The sequence below is a fragment of the Engystomops pustulosus genome, chromosome 4 (genome assembly GCF_040894005.1).
Source record: "Engystomops pustulosus chromosome 4, aEngPut4.maternal, whole genome shotgun sequence".
NCBI classification, from domain to species: domain Eukaryota; kingdom Metazoa; phylum Chordata; class Amphibia; order Anura; family Leptodactylidae; genus Engystomops; species Engystomops pustulosus.
Window position 1 is genome coordinate 96,297,857 of NC_092414.1, and position 19,297 is coordinate 96,317,153.

At 40.8% G+C, this 19,297-nt stretch overlaps 1 protein-coding gene across 7 annotated transcripts; it reads right to left on the minus strand.

Moving 5' to 3' along the window:
• Positions 1-6,287: 6,287 nt before the first annotated feature.
• Positions 6,288-18,685, minus strand: LOC140126867 (mitochondrial inner membrane protease ATP23 homolog). Of its 7 annotated transcripts, none has more exons than XM_072146821.1 (6): positions 18,390-18,684; positions 16,778-16,819; positions 13,367-13,443; positions 10,063-10,200; positions 8,961-9,044; positions 6,288-7,187 (listed from the first exon to the last, which is right to left on the minus strand). In XM_072146821.1, the coding sequence occupies exons 1-6, from the start codon at positions 18,538-18,540 to the stop codon at positions 6,984-6,986; spliced, it is 696 nt and encodes a 231-aa protein (XP_072002922.1). In that variant the 5' UTR covers positions 18,541-18,684; the 3' UTR covers positions 6,288-6,983. The 7 variants fall into 7 exon arrangements, with proteins under 7 accessions (XP_072002922.1, XP_072002921.1, XP_072002924.1 ...); XM_072146820.1 differs by having other exon boundaries at positions 13,367-13,448; positions 16,774-16,819; positions 18,390-18,682; XM_072146823.1 differs by lacking the exon at positions 10,063-10,200 and having other exon boundaries at positions 13,367-13,448; positions 16,774-16,819; positions 18,390-18,685.
• Positions 18,686-19,297: the final 612 nt, after the last annotated feature.

A 19,297-nucleotide genomic window follows, 5' to 3' on the forward strand; every position in this document is an offset into this window, starting at 1 on the left:
GCAAAAAGCCATGGAAAGTCATGACACCAGCTGAAATCTATCAGTAATTAGAAGCAGTCCTGATGCTTTGTAAAAATATCAGCTAGTTCAACAATAAAAATATCATGATGGGTAAAACCAGTGAATTGTTTCAAGACCATCACAATCTTATTTTTTACAAAGCATACTGATGGCAGTGGTTACAGAAGGGTTTCTAAAATACTGCTGTCTTAAAGGAGCACTACTAAGACCATAATTAGGAAATGGAATAAAGATTATTTCACCATAAACTGGGTATGACCACGTGCTGCATGCAAGATCTCTGACATGGGAAATTAAAGAATTATTGGAGTTGTCCAAATGCCAAGGAACACCTGTGGAGAGCAATATAAAGACCTGGAATTAGCAAGTACAAGTGTTTCAAAGAAACAATTACGGTAATAACTTCCATTGGGCTGCATGCATACTCACCACACAAGACTCTTGGTCATTAATGACCAAAAAACATTTAAATTCAAGTTTGCTTAATCCTTTAACCCCTTAAGGGGTAAAGCGGTAAGATTACCGCTGACATCCCGCGACCCCCGATGCTGGTTCGGCTCCTGTGTCGAACTGAACCGGCATCGTCTCCGCACAGTAGCTGTACTGCGCTGAGCGCTATTCGCAGGACTGGGCACAGTACAGCTACGGCGTGGAGCGCTAAGGGGTTAAAGACCAGGCCATTTTTGTTTTTTGCAATCTCATTTCTCACTCTCCCCCTTCAAAAATCCATATCTTTATTCTTCCATGTAAGGAGCTGTGTGAGGCTTGTTTTCTGCATAACAAATTTCATAGTGATGGTATTTAACTCCTTAAAGATGCAGCCTGTTTTTAAGTTAATGCTCAGACCTTTTTCTTAAAATTTGACCAGTTTTTCTTCCTGTGGTAATAACTTTTCAACACTTTAAGATATCCTTGTGATTTTGAGATTGTTTTCTCGTGAGACATTGTAGTTTATGTTAGTATTATCATTTCGGTGATCAGCTTATTTTTTGGGGGTGAAAATTCAATAATTTAGGAAAAATTTGAAAAAAATGACAATTTTCAAATTTCAAATGTTATACTTTTTTGACAAAAAGTCATACCACAATTTTTTTTTGTAGAAACCTTTTGCCATTGGTCTTATTTTTATTTCCATAATTTGTTTTACATTTCCATCTATTTTACGGATCTGAGAAGGTTTCAAGTTTTAGTAGCAACTTCTCAGATTTTCAAGAGACATTTTCTGAACCTAACATCTCAAACTATTCAAATCAGCATTTGTGAAGTCTGTTAACCCTTTAAATCTTTCTCTGGAAGCAAACAAAATGGATTGCAAATTTTTAAATTTCAATTTTTGAATAGGATTATTTTCATTTAGCCCTAAAATGGACAAATTCAGATGGAATTTGATGTAAATATACATCCCAAAATTGTTTCCCTGCTTCTTCCGAGTACGGTAATACCAGACATGTGGATGTCAACTGCTCTTTAGTCATACGGCAATGTCCAGAACAGAGTTTGTACCATTGGGTTTTTGGAAGGCCAATTTGACTGCAAATGTTTTGTGCTGCCACAGTGTACTTGAAGAGCCCCCGAACTAACAGTATAATAGAAAACTCCCAAAGATGTCACCATTTAGGAAACTAGACCCCTCAAAGAATTTATCTGGGGTTGGTGTGAGCATTTTAACCCCCAACATGCTGGCCAAAATCTAATGCAAATTAAATGGTGCAGAGTAAAAGATGCCTTTTTATCTCAAAAATTTAGTTTTAGTGCCTAATATATTGTGCCCAACCTATGCCACTTTAGACAAACACCCCAAAAATTATTCTGCAGGTTGTCCAGAGTATGGCAATACCACATATGTGCCAATAATTGACAGGCTGGGCACACGGCAGGGCTGAGAAGGGAAGGAGCGAAATTTTGCTTTTGTAGCTCCATTTTAACACGTTTGGATTTGGAGTGCCATGTCATGTTCGCAGGGCCCGTGAGGTACCAGTGCCCCCCCGAGAAGTTATACCATTTTGGAAACTACACCCCTCAAAGATTTATCTGGGGTTGGAGGTGAGCATTTTAACCCCTAAACTGCTGGCCAAAAATAATGCAAAGTAAATGGTGCAGAGTAAAAACTGCATTTTTATCTCAAAAATGTAATTTTACTAACTAATATATTGTATCCCACCCATGCCACTTTAGACAAACAACCCAAAAATCATTCTGCGGGTTGTCCCGAGTACAGCAATACCACACATGTGCCAAAAATTGACAGGCTGGGTACACAGCAGGGATGAGAAGGGAAGGAGCAAAATTTTGCTTTTGGAGCTCTATTTTCACCTGTCTGGATTTGGAGTGCCATGTCATGTTCGCAGGGCCCGTGAGGTACCAGTGCAATAGAAACCCCCGAGAAATTATACCATTTTGGAAACTAGACCCGTCAAAGAATTTATATGGGGTTGTGTCGAGCATTTTAACCCCCAACATGATGGTCAAAATTTAATGCAAAGTAAATGGTGCATATTAAAAATTGCGTTTTTATCTCAAAAATTTCATTTTCGCACCTAATTTACTGTGTCCAACTCATGTCACTTCAGACAAACACCACAAAAATAATTCTTTGGGTTGTTTCGAGTACAGCAATACCACACATGTGCCAAAAATTGACAGGCTGGGCACACGGCAGGGTTGAGAAGGGAAGGAGCGAAATTTTGCTTTTGGAGCACCCTTGTCACTAGACTGGTCTTGGGGTGCGCCAGTACCAGTACAATGGAAACCCCCCCAAGTAGTGACCCCATTTTAGGAAAGGGCACCCTTCAAAGAATTTATCTAGGGTTGTATGAACATTTCAACCCCTGAGATGCTGGGTCAAACGTTATACAAAATGATGGGGGCAGTGTAAAAATTGTATTGTTTTCTCAAATGTGCCAAAGTAGGAAGAAATGTATTCAGCCCAAACTCATCCCACTGTGGATAAACACCCCAAAAATCATTCAGTGGGTTACTTCGGGTATGGCAATGCCCCATGTTGAGCAATAGTCTACAGGCTGGGGACAGAGCAGGCCGGAGAAGGGACAAGCAAAATCTAGTTTTTGGAGCACCCGTTTCACTAGACTGGTGTTGGGGTGCCCCTGAGGTACCAGTACAATAGAAACCCCCATGTAGTGACCCCATTTTAGTAAAGAGCAACCCTCAAAGAATTTATTTAGGGTTGTATGAGCACTTTAACCCATAAGATCCTGCCTCAAATGTAACACAAATTGAATGGTGTTGAGTAAAATTTGCTTTGCAATTTCTCTACATTTGCAATTGTAGTGTCAAAAGTATTTTACCCAATTCATGCAACTGGAGGCAAACACCCCAAAAATCATCATGCAGTTTCTCCCGGTACATGCCAATAATCTACAAGATGGAGACATGGCACGGCTCGGAAGAGACTGGCATTTGGAGGACCTAAATTTACTTTTTTTTTGGCACCATAAAACATTTGTAGATGCCCTCAGGGATCAGTACAATAGGAACCCCTGAGAACTGACCCTATTTGAAAACTACACCCCTCCATGAATTAATCTAGGGGTGTAGTGAGAATTTTAACCCCACAGGTGGACTCCAAGGATGATGCATAACTGATGGTGCATAGTACAAAATATCTATTTTGTCATCTTGTGCCCAGCTCCTGCCATGGGAGACAAACACCCCAAGAATCATGATGCAACCTCTCTCTTGTCCTTGTACCTGAGCACTTCAGCACTACTACGAAAGCGCCTTTTCGGAGGGTTCCTCAGAGTCGCTTTATAAGGAAGAGGTGCACAAACAAAATGTCCCCACTAGCAGACTCCATATCGGAGGCCATATAATTATATACCTCCAAGTCAGTGTATGACTTCTGGGACATGGTGGGGGTAGTACACAACCTACGTAGAACAACACAGACCAACGCCTGCCCCTCCACACAACGCCTACTCCTCCACGCTACGCCTGCTCCACCACAGAATGCCTACTCCTCTACAGAACGCCTACTCCCTCACGCTATTACTACTCCTCCACAGAACACCTCCACACAATGCCTACTCCCCCACAGAACGCCTACTCATAAAAGACCTCTGGGGGACATTTTCACTTTTTTTTTTACATTTTATTTTTTTTTTCTATTACAAGTTTTCCCCTGTAACTGAGGCATCTATAAGAGCCTCAGTTACAGGGGAAATGACCACCTGTCACTGGGGACAGGTGATCAGCGCGATGCAGGGACGATCGGAGAAGCGGTAACGGACCGCATCTCCCTTCTCCCCGGGTCCTGCTCCCGCGATTAGCGCGGGAGCAGCAGAAACTGCAGCGACGTCTAAAGACATCGCTGCAGACTCAGGACCTACGCCCGCTGACGTCTAAAGTCAGCAGGCGGTCCAAGAGGAGTTAATATTCTATGCAGTGTACTGGGAAGCGGGAAAAAAATTTCAAGTGTAGTGAAATTGGCGAAAAAATGCATTTGTGGCTTGGATTTTACAGCTTTCACTGAGCGCCACAAATGACAAGTCTACTTTATTCTTTGGGTCAGTACGATCACGGAGGTACTAAATTTATATAGGTTTTAGGTTTTCATAAATTTACAAAAATTAAAACCTTCTGTACAAAAAAAGTCAATGCGCGTGTGTACCAGAACCTTGGTTCCTTCTTTGCGTTCCTTGCTCAATCAGCAAGCAATTTTCATGCAGGACAATAATACATTTCACATAGCACAACAGAGACCCGAGTCCTGACCTAAACCTAGTAGAAAACCTCTGGAAATTTTTTGGGGACAAACTTATGGCCAAGAAACCCACGACAGTCACAGAACTGTAGGAGACAATGGAAGAAAAGTGGACCAAAATCCCACCAGAAATGAGACTATGTTCATGTGCAGGGGGCCTCCTTTAATTCAACTTAAAATATCCATCTCACTCTGTAGAAGTAGATTGACTAGCTGTGGGTTTCTATTGTATAGGTATTATAACAATGTTTTTTTTTTTGTCTTATAGTGCCCTCTGCTGTCCGGAATTGTAATATAGCATTATAACAATCCTTTTACGTTTGATTTCAGAACATTATAATTTATTCTGTCACATGGAGGGATAAGCGAGAAATATTTAAGGTTTTAGAAAATTCCTTTAAATAATAAGCTTTATTTACAGAGCACTATCATATTCCCTAGAATTGTACACAATGGGCCACAATGTCATATGAAAAAATAGTAAGTCCCTGCAGTGCTATTTACCGTTATCGGGTTAAGCATCGGGAATAACAGTTATTATATTTTGATAGAGCAGATATTTTGGCACATGGCATGTTAAGGATTTTAACTTATTATTTATATATCATTTCTAGGGAAGGGGGGGGGGTAATTAGAATTTTTATGGTTTTTTTTTAACTTTATTTTTACTACTTTTCAGACCCCCTAGGGTACTTTAACCTTAGGTTGTCTGATTGATCCTACCATATACTGCCACACTACAGTATGGCAGTATATGGGGATTTTCCCAAGATGAATCCATCTTATCATTGAATTCCATGATGGAAATGCATGTTTACTAAGCTTTGCAGGTGTAACACATGTTAAGAATAGACCCATGGGTGGAGAGACAGAGCAACTTGTTGCGAGAAGAAGCAAGGTGGATTATAAAAATAAGAGCAACGGGTCCTGCTAGACTCAATGACAAAAATGATACCTCCCTGGTCTCCTTTTTAGGGATGTGTTATGCCGCTAAACCTCTAAAACCATGGCGTCATATCCCCAAATCTAAGTTTGGGATCATGGTAAATGAGTGCTCCACACTTTCTTCTATTTATAGATATAGAGGGAGATTTATCAAGATTCTGAGGTAAAACTGTTCTAGTTGCCCATGGAAACCAATCAGAGTTCAGATTTAATTTTATAAACAGCTGTGGGACAATGAAAGATGAGCTCTGGTTGGTTGCCATGGGCAACTAGAACAGTTCTAGTAGAAGACTTATAATAAATCTCTCCCATAATGTAGTATTACTTGGCTTATTAAAAAACTGTACCTTTAATGACGTTAGCAATCCTAAGATCAAATCATGTAAATAACCAAGTTACTTGCACACTTATATCTGTTATCAGGCATGATCTATTTAGCGCAAAATAAAATGACCAGCGCAACAACATTTTGGTTACTAGGATATTCTGTCTAACATCCCTGGTCTTTTCAATGACGAGATGTTCAATACAGTAAAGCAGGTCTCCCACGTGTCCCCATCTCTTACAGTCTGATTGACTAGTACAAAAACATACAAACCAGTCCTTTTTTCACATTTATTTTCTATAAGTAATTTTTATATATTAAAATAAAAATGGACATACAGAGGCATGGTATAACAAATGAAGAAGGTCTTCTATGTTTGGTGGCATTTTTAACCACTTCACCATGGAGTCCTGTGTATGAAGTTTTCCACATTGAATTGGCTGGCTGCAGTTTTGAAAATCCACTACATGCCCAGAATTCTGCAAGAAATTTTTCTTATTAAAAAACTACATATACATTTATTGTAGTTCCGCGTCAACCAAGGTCTGAACTAGCTCTAGCAACTAGCAACTCTGACTCCACCAATGTGACCTGCCATTACTCCTATAGGCTGTCACAATGTCCATAGAGATTTCTTTCAAAAAAAATTTTTCCTTATTTTTTTTTTTTTTTAAATCATTGAGTTTTCTGCAAATCATGTACATCTCATAGAACCCCTGTAAGACTACACAGTCGACATATCTTGTAGAGTGTGTAATATTTTGTTAAATTGGGTTAATGCCCCATTTACAACTCAATAGCATCAACTTGCTTCAATATTGTGTAGAGTTGCAGTAATGTGAAGAGTCGCAAAGAATGCGGTGTTCCTATCCTCCAAAAGTGATTTCCCATTGTAATTTCCTATTGGATCAGAACTTAATGTGATGAGACTAGAGTGCACCAGCCTTCCGCTATTGTAATATGTTATTTATTTCATATATTTGCATAGTATCTCCCACGATTTCTAAACTCTTTGTGTGCCATATTTGCTGAAGCTGTGTTATGGGGAATACGGCCAAATGGTTCTCGGTCATTGAAACAGGACTCAAATACTTCATCCACAGCCTTTTCTGCCGTCTCCTGACTAAATTTTCTTGCAGCCACAATAGAGCGAACAGCTCGGTCTCGCACACAAGCCTATTAAAGAAATAAATACAAACAAGGCTCATTTTACACAGTTGTATATGAAATATTAAAACAATTATCCAAGCACCAACAGCTAGTAATGTCAGCAAAGGAACAACATACAGCTTTGTTTACTTTATTTGGTGTCAGTATATTTTCGTCGCTGTATAGAATTCGCAAGGAAGAAACCTGCAACTGCTGACTCTCATCTCCCAGTGGTGCAGCAACACCGTAACCAATTACATTTTATGTAGCTTTTAACTGTTCACTGCATATATAATAATAATAATAATTCTTTATTTATATAGCGCACACAGATTTCGCAGCGCTGCACAAAGCATGTCAAATTGGTCCCTGTCCCCATGGGGCTCACAAGCTAAACAACTTAACAGTATGTTTTTTGGAGTGTGGGAGGAAACCGGAGTACCCGGAGGAAACCCACGCAAACACGGAGAGAACATACAAACTCTTTGCAGATGTCTATGTTCTCAGTCTAAATTTACACTAGCTGCTATAATTCTGTTATAGATTATACATCTAAGCTTGTGGCAGGCACAAGCTGACAAAGCTCCATTTCACTGGGGCTAGTGAAACAGAGCTTTCAGGGCTGCCAGAAGTCATGTGGGCCACCGTCTCTCACTTCATGTACCATGTGTACAGGGGTTGTATGCGAAAAGGTGTACTCCTCGGGAGTTTGGAACGTCACAACTCTTAAGGCTACATTCACACTGCCGTTGCCCGCCGTACCGTAGCACGGCGGGCACACCGCAGTGCCGGGGTGAGAGACGCTCACCCCCGGCGCTCTCCAGAGGAATATATGGCGCGCGGCGCCGTATTCCTGAGAAAGATAGGACATGTCCTATCTTTCTACATGGTACAGATCGGCACGGTGCTGCAAAGTACCGCTCCCGTTGGGCGTCCATTGCCATCTATGGGGGACGTATATCAGCCGTATATACGTCCCCCATACGGCAGTATGAATGTAAAACTGAACCCTCACCATATAGGGCAGGTATAATACAGCAAACACCTGTAATTAATGAGTTTGATTTTGGTGAAATTCTGGTGCAGCCATATTGATTGACAACAAAAAAGTTCATATCACAGCCCTATACCTAGGAGAACCTCCTGCAAGAAATTAAACCTTACAAAGTGTGTGTGTGTGTGTGTGTCTATCTGTGTGTGTGTGTGTGTGTCTGTGTCAATTTTTGACATAAGTTTTAAATGTCAGGTATTGAAGGTAATAAAACAAAAACTAACTATTGTATCTCCGCAATGTCAGTGCCAGGCTTATGCCTCTTGATGTATCCAGCGCATAAGGGGCCGTGGCCGTTATCATACACGAGCGCCGGTATATGATAAATTCCCCCCAAAGTCCGTAAGAATATGGCACCACAGTGTTTTTTTTACATCCTTGCAACGGCATTTGGGGTTTTAGAACAGCTTCACAGTAAATTCCATAAAATTTCTAATACCATGAGTACAATGCTGCATACTCTATAAATGGATAAATGAAAAGGCTTCTGGAAATTTTATATTTTCATGTACAAGGGCTTTTTTTCCAGCTTTGTCTAGTCAAAACTGATAGTAGTCTCACTCTAACAGTAAAGGAAACCCAGGGTAAGTATGCTTTGAATGTATCCGTTTTGTTTTAAGTAGGCCCTCTGCTTGGTTGTCTGCTTAGTAACGAACGACTACAGTCACATGGAAAATCTGAATGGGTTAGACAGAGGAGAAAAGATTAGGAGAGACCAAGGTTTATTGGGAGGGGGTTTCTTTACATACCTGATGATGTTGTTTAATACCAAATTTGAACCTTGATAATTCATTGCCAAGGGAGCAATCTCCACTAAGACTGGCAGCTCGGATCTAAAGTACAAGTCAAAAACACACATTAAAATGTTTATATTACAGCATTAACAAACCATAACTAAATGTTTGAAACCATTCTTGTATTCTTCACAGATCAATTGGGCAGGTGATAGTAGTAAAATATGATACATTTTTATTAATTATATATCTGTGTCCAATTTTTAACTTACCACTGATTGAGTTGAGGTAATTTTATGGAATGAGTGGGACACCCACTTCCCCGTGACCCTCCCTGCCGCCCCGTGTACCTGCTCGACATAAGATAGCTTACCACATAGGTTCTCCTATTTTCTTAATGTTGTTCTTGGCACCATTTAGCACCATTTAATGGTCATCTGGCCAACCTTTTAGAATTGGGGTTGGCTTGTATTATTTAATTAGTGTACCTATTGTTAGGTCCTTCACAGACAAGCAAGTGCAATTGGTCCAACTTACATCACAATCGAAGAGCGTGCCGACTGGAAGACTGGAACATTTGGCCTGAATGCTCACAACCGGAAGAAAACAACTCAGGTTGTTTAGTGTTCGGGCCGGGTGTTCACACTCTTGTGTGCGAGAGGCCTGAAACCTATCATATTAACCATTTCAGGATAATATTCTTTGCATTTATTTTGGCTTACAGATGGTAGATTATGTAGACTATACACATTCACAGATGCTGCTTTAAGTGATTTAATGCGCAATTGTCCAACAATGTATATATATTAAATAAGGTTCGATTCATTCTTTTGGTAACTTTGTGCGGGCCACTTTATGTCATCTTCATGTATTGAATTGTCTTGTTCTTAAAGTGTTGACTCTAAAGTGAATGCTATACATTAACTATGCCAATGTTTTCACAATCATGTATCCTAATATTTTCTTCTAGAGGCTTTGATTTCTAAGTGAAATTGAAGTTTGTAGTTTTTCTAGTCTGCTAGATCACTTGTCTTCTGATGAAATGTGAAACACCATGCATTTAATATAAAAACAAACAAAAATAAGTCACCAAAATACTATGAAAACAAACATATACCTCAGTGCAGGCTAAATGTTGAATGTTGTTCAAAAAATCAACATGTGCCCGGCAGTGGTCATACGCATGAATCAGCTCATGTGTTAGCATTCTGTTCATAGTTGTTTGATCATTGACAGTGTTCTGACATATTACGATCTATGAAAAGGGAAACAATAATTAATAATTAAAACCTATGTAATGCCGATTTTAATGCCTCTGCATTCTAAATTATTTCAGCAGTTTATATAAGTTTAATTCACAGTACCTGTCTCCCTGCCAAAAGCATATGGTGAGTCCCGGCGGGGTGGGGGGTGGTGTGTAGTCTGTATGCACCCGTCTGTCTCCTCTCCTCCACACTCATGCAGCTCCCTCTCCCCTTCCAGTCATGTGCATTGAGCAGGCAGGATGGGGATGGTGTGGAGTTGAAGAAGACTGCATGAAGAGACACAGGCTGCAGCTGCCCTTCCCCAGGGACTCACCACATGCTGCTGAGAGGGATTTAGGTAACTTGAAATAAGGTTGCACCAATAATAAAATTTTAAGTGTGATATGATGTCCACAAAAGTATCACAATACTCAATATGGATAAAGAAAAAAGCACTGAATACAAAATCTTAATTAAAACATTAGTTTTTGCATCGCCATCTTCCTAAAGTCGTAATTTTTTAATCGACTGAGTTAGTTGATCATTTATTTTTTCGTCATGATCTATAATTTTCTTTGGTAGCATTCAGGGGTTTGTGCAACTTTGATAACTTTTTGTAACTTTTTTTTTTAATGAAACATGGTGATAATAACAAATTATTTTTTGGAAATTTACTGCACTCCCCAAATGGCTGGATTATATTTATAGATTGCGGCAATATGAACACAATGATACCAAATATGACCGGATTTTAGTAAATGTTTTATGCTTTATTATAATAAAATGGAGTAAAGAGGTATTACCGGTATGTGTTTTTTTTTTTTATTTTGTCCCAGGAGGAGAATAGAAGTACAGACCTAGCACTTCAAAGAGTAGGTTGCACCACCAGGACACACTGCTGCAACCCCTTAACTCCGGTATCAGTTTAACCCTACAGTTTTATCAGGACATCAGCAGCCTATACTCCTGCAGTGTTCAATCAGAGCTGAGCATCGGGAGCTGATGCTAATAAAACACTGGGGGCTGGACACATAGCCACAGATTGTTCCGGACTGAGTGGGTTAAAGTCTGGGGGCTGAAAAGATAAGGGTCAGAGGCTCTGAATGCCGGGGAATGTAGACTTGCTGCTACCTCAAGCAGCACAGCACAGAATTTCCTTGTCGTGTTCAGCATCGAATTGAACCATTTTGCCTCATTTAAAACTGAAAAGGTACCGAAATGTTGATGCATCATGCAACCCTAACGTTAACTAAACTTTTATAAAGTACTGAAATGATTCAGAATGCCGACAAAGGCATTTTTCAAATCAACATGGCATAGGCTATTGGAGCCTGTCACCAGCTGACAGGTTCGCTTTAAAGCATGTAAACTACATTAGATAAAAATATATTATAGCAATTTTATGTAATACAACAGATTACATTATATAACATTACATAAAGTAAATATAATATTAAATGTACCGTATATACTTGTGTATAAGCTTAGTTTTTCAGCACAAAAAATGTGCTGAAAAACCTCACCTCGGCTTATACACGAGTCAATTAAAAAAAAAAAAAAGTTAATACTCACCCTCTGGTGTCCCCAATGTTTGTTGCGGCTCCCGGCGGGTCCCCTCTTCTATCTTCTCTAGCCAGCAGTCGCGACCATGCGGTCTGTCGGCCGCCACACACTACGATGCGACGCGGCTGATGACATCGTCTCTAGCCGGCAAAGTCGCGTCCATGCAATCTGCCGGCCGTCACAGTGTGTGTGACGGCCGGCAGATCGCATGGACGCGACTCTGCCGGCTAGAGAAGATAGAAGAAGCCGCCGGGAGCCGTGACGGGGACCGGGAGCCGCAACTAACATTGGGGACACCGGAGGGCGAGTAATAAGTTTTAATTTTTTTTTTGGCAAACTGCGGGGGGCTGGCTGGCTGTATACTACACCCTCTGCTTATACTCGAGTCAATAGGTTTCCCCAGTTTAAAAATGTGGTAAAATTAGGGGTCTCGGCTTATACTTGGGTGGGCTTATACTCTAGTATATACGGTAATTGTTTTTTTTTTTTAATACAATCCTTAGCGTGGAGTTTAAAAACAGTTTCTAGAAATTCGTCTGGGTTCTCTAAAACAAGTTTATACCGTGAAGAAAATTGCGGGATGAATGTCAGTTTTTGTTAATACAGGCGGTCCCCTACTTAAGGACACCCGACTTACAGACAACCCATAGTTACAGACGGACCCCTCAGCACACTGTGACCTCTGGTGAAGCTCTCTGGATGCTTTACTATAGTCCCAGACTGCAATGATCAGCTGTAAGATGTCTGTAATGAAGCTTTATTGATAATTCTTGGTCCAATTACACCAAAAATTTTGAAACCCCAATTGTCACTGTGGCAAAAGAAAAAAAATTGTCTAGAACTTCCATTATAAAATATACAGTTTCGACTTGCATACAAATTCAACTTAAGAACAAACCTCCAGACCCTATCTTGTATGTAACCCGGGGACTGCCTGTATTTTGTGCTGTAATTGCAACAATATTATCCTAATACAGGCAGCCCCCGGGTTACGTACAAGATAGGGTCCGGAGGTTTGTTCTTAAGTTGAATTTGTATGTAAGTCGAAACTGTATATTTTATAATTGTAAATCAAGGCAAAAAAATTTTGGCCCTAGTGACAATTGGAGTTTAAACATTTTTTGCTGTAATGGGACCAAGGATTATCAATAAAGCTTCATTACAGACACCTTCCAGCTGATCATTGCAATCTGGGACTATAGTAAAGCATTCAGAAAGCTTCACCAGAGGTCACAGGGGTCTGTCTATAACTATGGGTTGTATGTATGTCGAGTGTCCTTAAGTAGGGGACCGAATGTACATTCCCCCAGCGCTGCCATTCCGGTGGTCCATGACCATCTATGTTCCCCTGTAATGTCGATGTCATATATACATCCATAAGCTTGATGCAGCTATGCTATACACATTATTCTGACTAAGATAGATGTTTGATCTAAATGGGGCTTTGGTGATGTCCATGTGATCAATGTGTTGGAGAAAGATGATCTCAAGGTCGAGAGTAGAGTGTCTTGGGCTATTACAAGCATATTCTAAAACTGTGGCAGCCATTCTGTAATTTGTAAGAAGGGCCACTTTTACAAAATCTATCAGACATGTCTTTTATGTGTAAATTACCTCAGAGGTAGAAGAATCAAACCCTCCTCCAACTTGCCCATCACATTCTTCACATGTAAAGTGTCTATCTTTGTATACTGTGCTGGAAAAAAAAAAGTATTTCATTGTTATCTGGAAAAACTTGACAAACTATGGAAACCTGAATGCCAGCCACATAAATTAATGTCAGGATTGTACTTGAATTACAGGTAGTTTAGTAAATACTTGAGGAAGCTATATAATATATATGACATAATTCCTTTATACTGTTGGTATCCCATACATTTATTTTTTTTTCACTGTCTATAGCCCCTGATAGGCTTGGGATAGCTCTCTTCGACCTTCATCGCAAACCAAGAACCCCAATTTTTTCCATCAATGCAACTGTGTAAGTGTAAGCCCTGGTATGTATTTGGATCGCAAGGGTGATAAGAGAATACAGTGAGCACATTTACATCAGATGCCAATGTAGCCATAAAGTGTGTACCAGGGCAGCTAGGGTCAGGGAGTAAGAGTTCTCCTTATTGAGAGTTTGCCAATTAAGGCGTATGGAGACCTATAGTTCCACTAGGGGATTCTGGGAAAGGCAGCCCCCTTAACAGCAAGCATAACTTACAAGAAACCTAAAAACCATGATATGGAGTTAAGCCAAACCAGTATATCTATTCAGAAGGAACAGATTCCCACTTGTAGAAAGAACTGTTTCTCTGGTTGGGTCTCCTCAGTACTGTTCCTTCTGGAATAGATATACTGGTTTGGCTTAACTCCATATCATGTTATTAGACTTGACTTGTCATACTTGGTATTAAAGGGGCCGCCATTCAATGTAGCAAATTGAGGTGTTGTTTTCCATTTCCCACCTTGGAAAACATATTTGCATTTTTACAAGGACACCGTTTCACAGCAAGGGATCAGGGGATGTGTCACCAGGGACAGAGATGATCCTTGCAGGCACCAGCAGGAGCCTGTGCCACATCTCAGAGAAAAGTCCAGTAAAAACGACCAAAAATAGCAGTTCTGCAGAGACAGCAAGAGGAGAGGACACAGCCACATGTATCGGACTCACCAGATACATGGAAGACTGAAATATAAATTATAAAACTACTCAAACAGCTCAACATTCTAATCACGTGCACAGATAGGTATTGGGATTATCAAACCTTATATATCCACAACATCTTATACAGAGAAGTTCTGCTGGTCCAGTGCCCCCAGTTTGGCTCAAACCGACAAGCGCTAGGTATTAGTGTAATACCTGTGGATTATAGTTCTGGTAATCTCCTCTGTAGACTGCAATTATATCAGCCTGCTGAACTGTTATACAGTATCAAGTTATGTGACTACGGATAAAAAGACCAGTAATACTGTGCAGTGTAAAGGCCCACATTATATTTTTATACAGATTTGTTCCAGATTAAATCAAATCAAAATACAAGGGGGCACAGTCTCCGTCTAGACAAAACAAAGTTTAATCACCAGAGGCGACAGGGATTTTTTACTATAAGAACTGTCAATCAATGGAATAGGCTGCCTCAGGCACTGGTCACAGTAGGGACAGCAGAGAGCTTCAAGAAGGGTCTAGATGCCTTTTTACACCTAAATAACATTGATGGTTATGTTATATAGAATTGTTTCCCCTAAATCCCTTCCTCATCCAATCCCTTCCCCTCCTTGGTTGAACTTGATGTACATGTGTTTTTTTTTCAACCGTATAAACTATTATACTATAATACTATATATTGTTACCACTCAATACTTTGTATGTAACTATACTCCTTGATAAAAGATTTCAATATAAATAAAAATTGTTTCTCTACAACGTTTAACCTATATTACAAATGGTCCTGTTGTTAGTGGGATAAAATGTAGAGATTAACCCCACTAAAGGGGTTTTCCCCATGAAAGAAAATTCTCAAATTTCAATCCCCTAGTGATGTCAACTTAATAAAGATCATTGTTAACCATTTACTTCACAATTTTACTTTACAATTTTATTGCTGTTTTAGCCCCATTCACTCTCTAAACAGACACATTATGGTCCATCTAGTTCTGTTAGCTGACAATGTCGTTAGATTATCAGGGTACAGGTTTATATACACTTTCATTTAGCTTCTGACATTGTACTATTATCTGACACAGAAAGAGAGATGAGACAGATCAGAGATGATGAGATCCATGAGATGCCTATTACACACACTGACACATTTTATTAACTCTTTCATGGTGGGGGTAAGAAAATCACTAATTCTGGTTTAGGGTTTTCAACTCTTTTTTTTTTTTTTTGTTGGCCATACAAATGATATGTTATTTATATTCTATTATTCTACAGATTGATATGATTACAGTGATAACCCATTTATATAGCTTTTTTTATCATTGACTTGTTTTGTAAAATATATCACTTGTTTTTGCAGCGCCACTTTTTTTTTTGTTTTGTTTACGGAGCTATATTAGGACTTGTGTTTTGAAGGACAAGCTGTACTTGTATCATGTCAAGGTAAAAGTTACTTTTTGATCACTTTAAAGAGGACCTGTCACCCCACCAAAAGACCCCCACCAACTATGCCCCAATAATCCTCCCCCCCAGCCCCTTTTCTATTTATGCCATTTTTTAAAAAAAATTTATGTTGGGGAACTTGGTTTTAATCGATCCTACCTCTTACCAAATAAGAGGTTGGATCCTCGTATCCTGGGCACTGCAGTCGGCAGTATTCATGAGGCGGCCGGCCAACACCCCCCCACCACGCCCCTGTCGCCGGGACCTGTAAGAATAGCCAGCAGCAGTGCATATATTGCGCAATCGCTGCCGGATCTCTCCGATGCGGCTGCAGTGGCAGTGCCGTTCTTATTCACAGCGCCGGCCGAATATATATAACATTCTGCCATTGCTGTTTAAAAGCATGGTGCGGCCACTTTGGAGCCGGCAATGCAATATATGCGCTGCTGCCGGCTATTCTTACTGGTCATGTATGTACATGTACATCTAATTGCGTTAAGTGGGTTAATGGTAAAAATGCATGATACATATATCTCACTGAAAGGGATCTTGTCATCAGGATTTCACATAGGGTAATGGCATGCTGCAGATCTCATTATACACCTCTTTGAAGTCTGCTGGTTTATTTTTGAGAAATCACATTTAGAAAAGATATTGTTCTTTATTTATCTTCTGGAGTCATGTGGGTGCGTTTTAAAATACGGACTCCATGACTCAATTTGGTACCATTTTTAAATGTGATATCGCAGTCAAATACATGTTCTGTGTCTCAGAAATAGTCTTAAAAAGACTGATATAAAAAGGCAAGTTAACGTAAGATATCTTAGTCAAGTACATGATCTGGGTGTCAATACATTGTCTTAAAAAGACAAAGCCTGGTATAAAAAGGCAAGTCAAATACCTTAAACTTAAAAAAAAAAAATAAACTTACCAACCTGCGCGATTCATGGCATCAAGAAGTAATTTTACATGTGGACCTATTGAAACACATAGTTGAAGATAAAAACAGTTACGTCGGATTTAAATAATGCGATCTATAATCTGTGTTTTTTTAAACCATTTTCCAGTTTCAAGTAAACAAAGTAATGCAAGTTTGCAGTAAAAAGGATTTGGACTTAACAAATAAGAAACAGAAATCCTTGGAATATCAAGGTGCAAATTCTGGTGTACAGAAAATTGGCATAAGAAATGCCCCCCACTGTTGAGTGAGTGCCCCCCCCCCCCCCCGCCTTGGTCAAGCAGGCATCAGAGGACACAAGGAGGCAACTCTTTAGCCAAATCGCGTCTCATGACCACCTATAACTTCCGGCCAGCTGCAGGAGAAGGGTAGGTACTACTTTCTTTCTGCAACCTCTGCCTCCGGTATAATTCCGGCAATACCCTTTTTAGCTGCAAGGTGAACAGTACAAATTTACAGAATAAAAGATAAGGTAGAATTACTTGCTTGTCTGTTCCTTCCCAGAAATAATTTTACGCAATTAGTCAATAAGACATATTTACCCCAAAATGTTTTTTGTAGCCTGTAGAAAAATTTGCACTTTTATAGGTTCTGAAAGCTCCTTTATGAAAAAAAGCCTAAATCAACAGGAAATGCCACAATATATCCACATGGATTTTTCTATTTATATTTAGGGTAGATAGGGTACATTTATCACACATATGGCTACAGTGCACAATGTAAAACCTGCCTCCCTGCACATGCTCGCTTGCGAAGATAAATCCCCATAGTATCTAAAATGTCACATTCTATTATTAAAGGGCATCTACCACTGGGATGAAGGACTATATACAAATGAGCCTGAGGTGCTCCAGGCTCCATAGGTGTTAATGGAGCCTGGAGCCCCTGAGGCTAATTTGCATTCTCTTTCATCCTGGTGGTAGATGTCCTTGAAACTTCATCACACAGAGATGAGCGGTACTATGTATGCAGAGGTCTGTTGCTACAAAGTTCCTGTGTCTTCCTCTCTTTACAGTAAATGTTTATTCAGCTTATGTAGCAAGAATATTACACAGTATGTCAGTGTCTAAACTGCTGCAAAGCCTCATAACGCATAGTGTGGTAACGTGCTGATCAGTGAAGACCCAGGTAATAAATGGAGCAGTTGGTCACATATGGACGGCCGGTTGGTCGCTCCATTCATTCTCTATGGAAATGTCGGAGAATGGCAGTAAATGGAGGTGCCCGTCCGACCTGTTGCTCCATATATTCAGAGATACGAGGGAATCTCGTAAACAATGACGTCCCAGCATTTGGACCCCTACTGATAGACAAGCTATCCCCCTCCAAAATGTGATGTGTATGACAAATGTTACTTCTTATAAAGAAGATTAGAGGTCACCTTGGAGGTCATGTATGAACCTCGGACGTTCTTTATTACAGTATTCTTATTATCGTGCGGGTAATAGAATTACATTTTCTGCCCACCATATAAATACACGATAGGAGAAGGGCACAGGTGGCTGGTGCACACAGGGCAGAGCAGTAAGGATACACCTCTAGTCCTCCCTGTGTACTGGAGTAACAGCCCCCCCTCCTATGGCACCCACTTGTCTCCATTGCGATCTTCAGCCTCGCCTTGCACCTTATCTTTAGTCCGTACAGCTTGGATATGAAAGGTTCGGGCTTGGGACTCCGGGGATCCCGCTGTGGGAACAGGTGGTAGCCATGGTCATCTTTTCCAGCCTTATCTTCTTCCATGTGGTCCTACGCCTGTCACCTGCACAAGCCTGACCACTGCCTATAGACAAGCACATGAAGCCGTCACAGCGTGCGGAGAACAGGAGCTAAAGGACCTTGGATGACATCATCACCATGTGACTTGTGTGGGAGGAGCTCCGGAGGTTACAGAGGAGTGTGGAAACTGAGAATGAGGGAGAGATGGGTGGAGCCGGCTGCGTGAGAAAAAGAGGGCATGGGGAGCAGGCAGTGTGAGAAGAAGAGGGCATGGGGAGCAGGCAGTGTGAGAACAGGAGGACATGGGGAGCAGGCAGTGTGAGAACAGGAGGACATGGGGAGCAGGCAGTGTGAGAACAGGAGGACATGGGGAGCAGGCAGTGTGAGAACAGAAGGACATGGGGAGCAGGCAGTGTGAGAACAGAAGGACATGGGGAGTAGGCAGTGTGACAACAAGAGGACATGGGGAGCAGGCAGTGTGACAACAAGAGGACATGGGGAGCAGGCAGTGTGAGAACAGGACATGGGGAGTAGGCAGTGTGCGAACAGGAGGACATGGGGTGCAGGCAGTGTGCGAACAGGAGGACATGGGGTGCAGGCAGTGTGCGAACAGGAGGACATGGGGTGCAGGCAGTGTGACAACAAGAGGACATGGGGAGCAGGCAGTGTGAGAACAGGAGGACATGGGGAGTAGGCAGTGTGACAACAAGAGGACATGGGGTGCAGGCAGTGTGACAACAAGAGGACATGGGGAGCAGGCAGTGTGAGAACAGGAGGACAT

Excerpts from the sequence above, each read along its gene's own strand:
- LOC140126867 (XM_072146820.1), bottom strand. The coding sequence starts at position 18,540 with ATGGAAGAAGATAAGGCTGGAAAAGATGACCATGGCTACCACCTGTTC. Across the intron at positions 16,820-18,389 it reads GAAGATCGCAATGGAGACAA|GTCCACATGTAAAATTACTT; the intron begins GTGGGTGCCATA and ends GTGTTTCAATAG. Across the intron at positions 10,201-13,366 it reads TTGATTCTTCTACCTCTGAG|ATCGTAATATGTCAGAACAC; the intron begins GTAATTTACACA and ends CCCTTTTCATAG.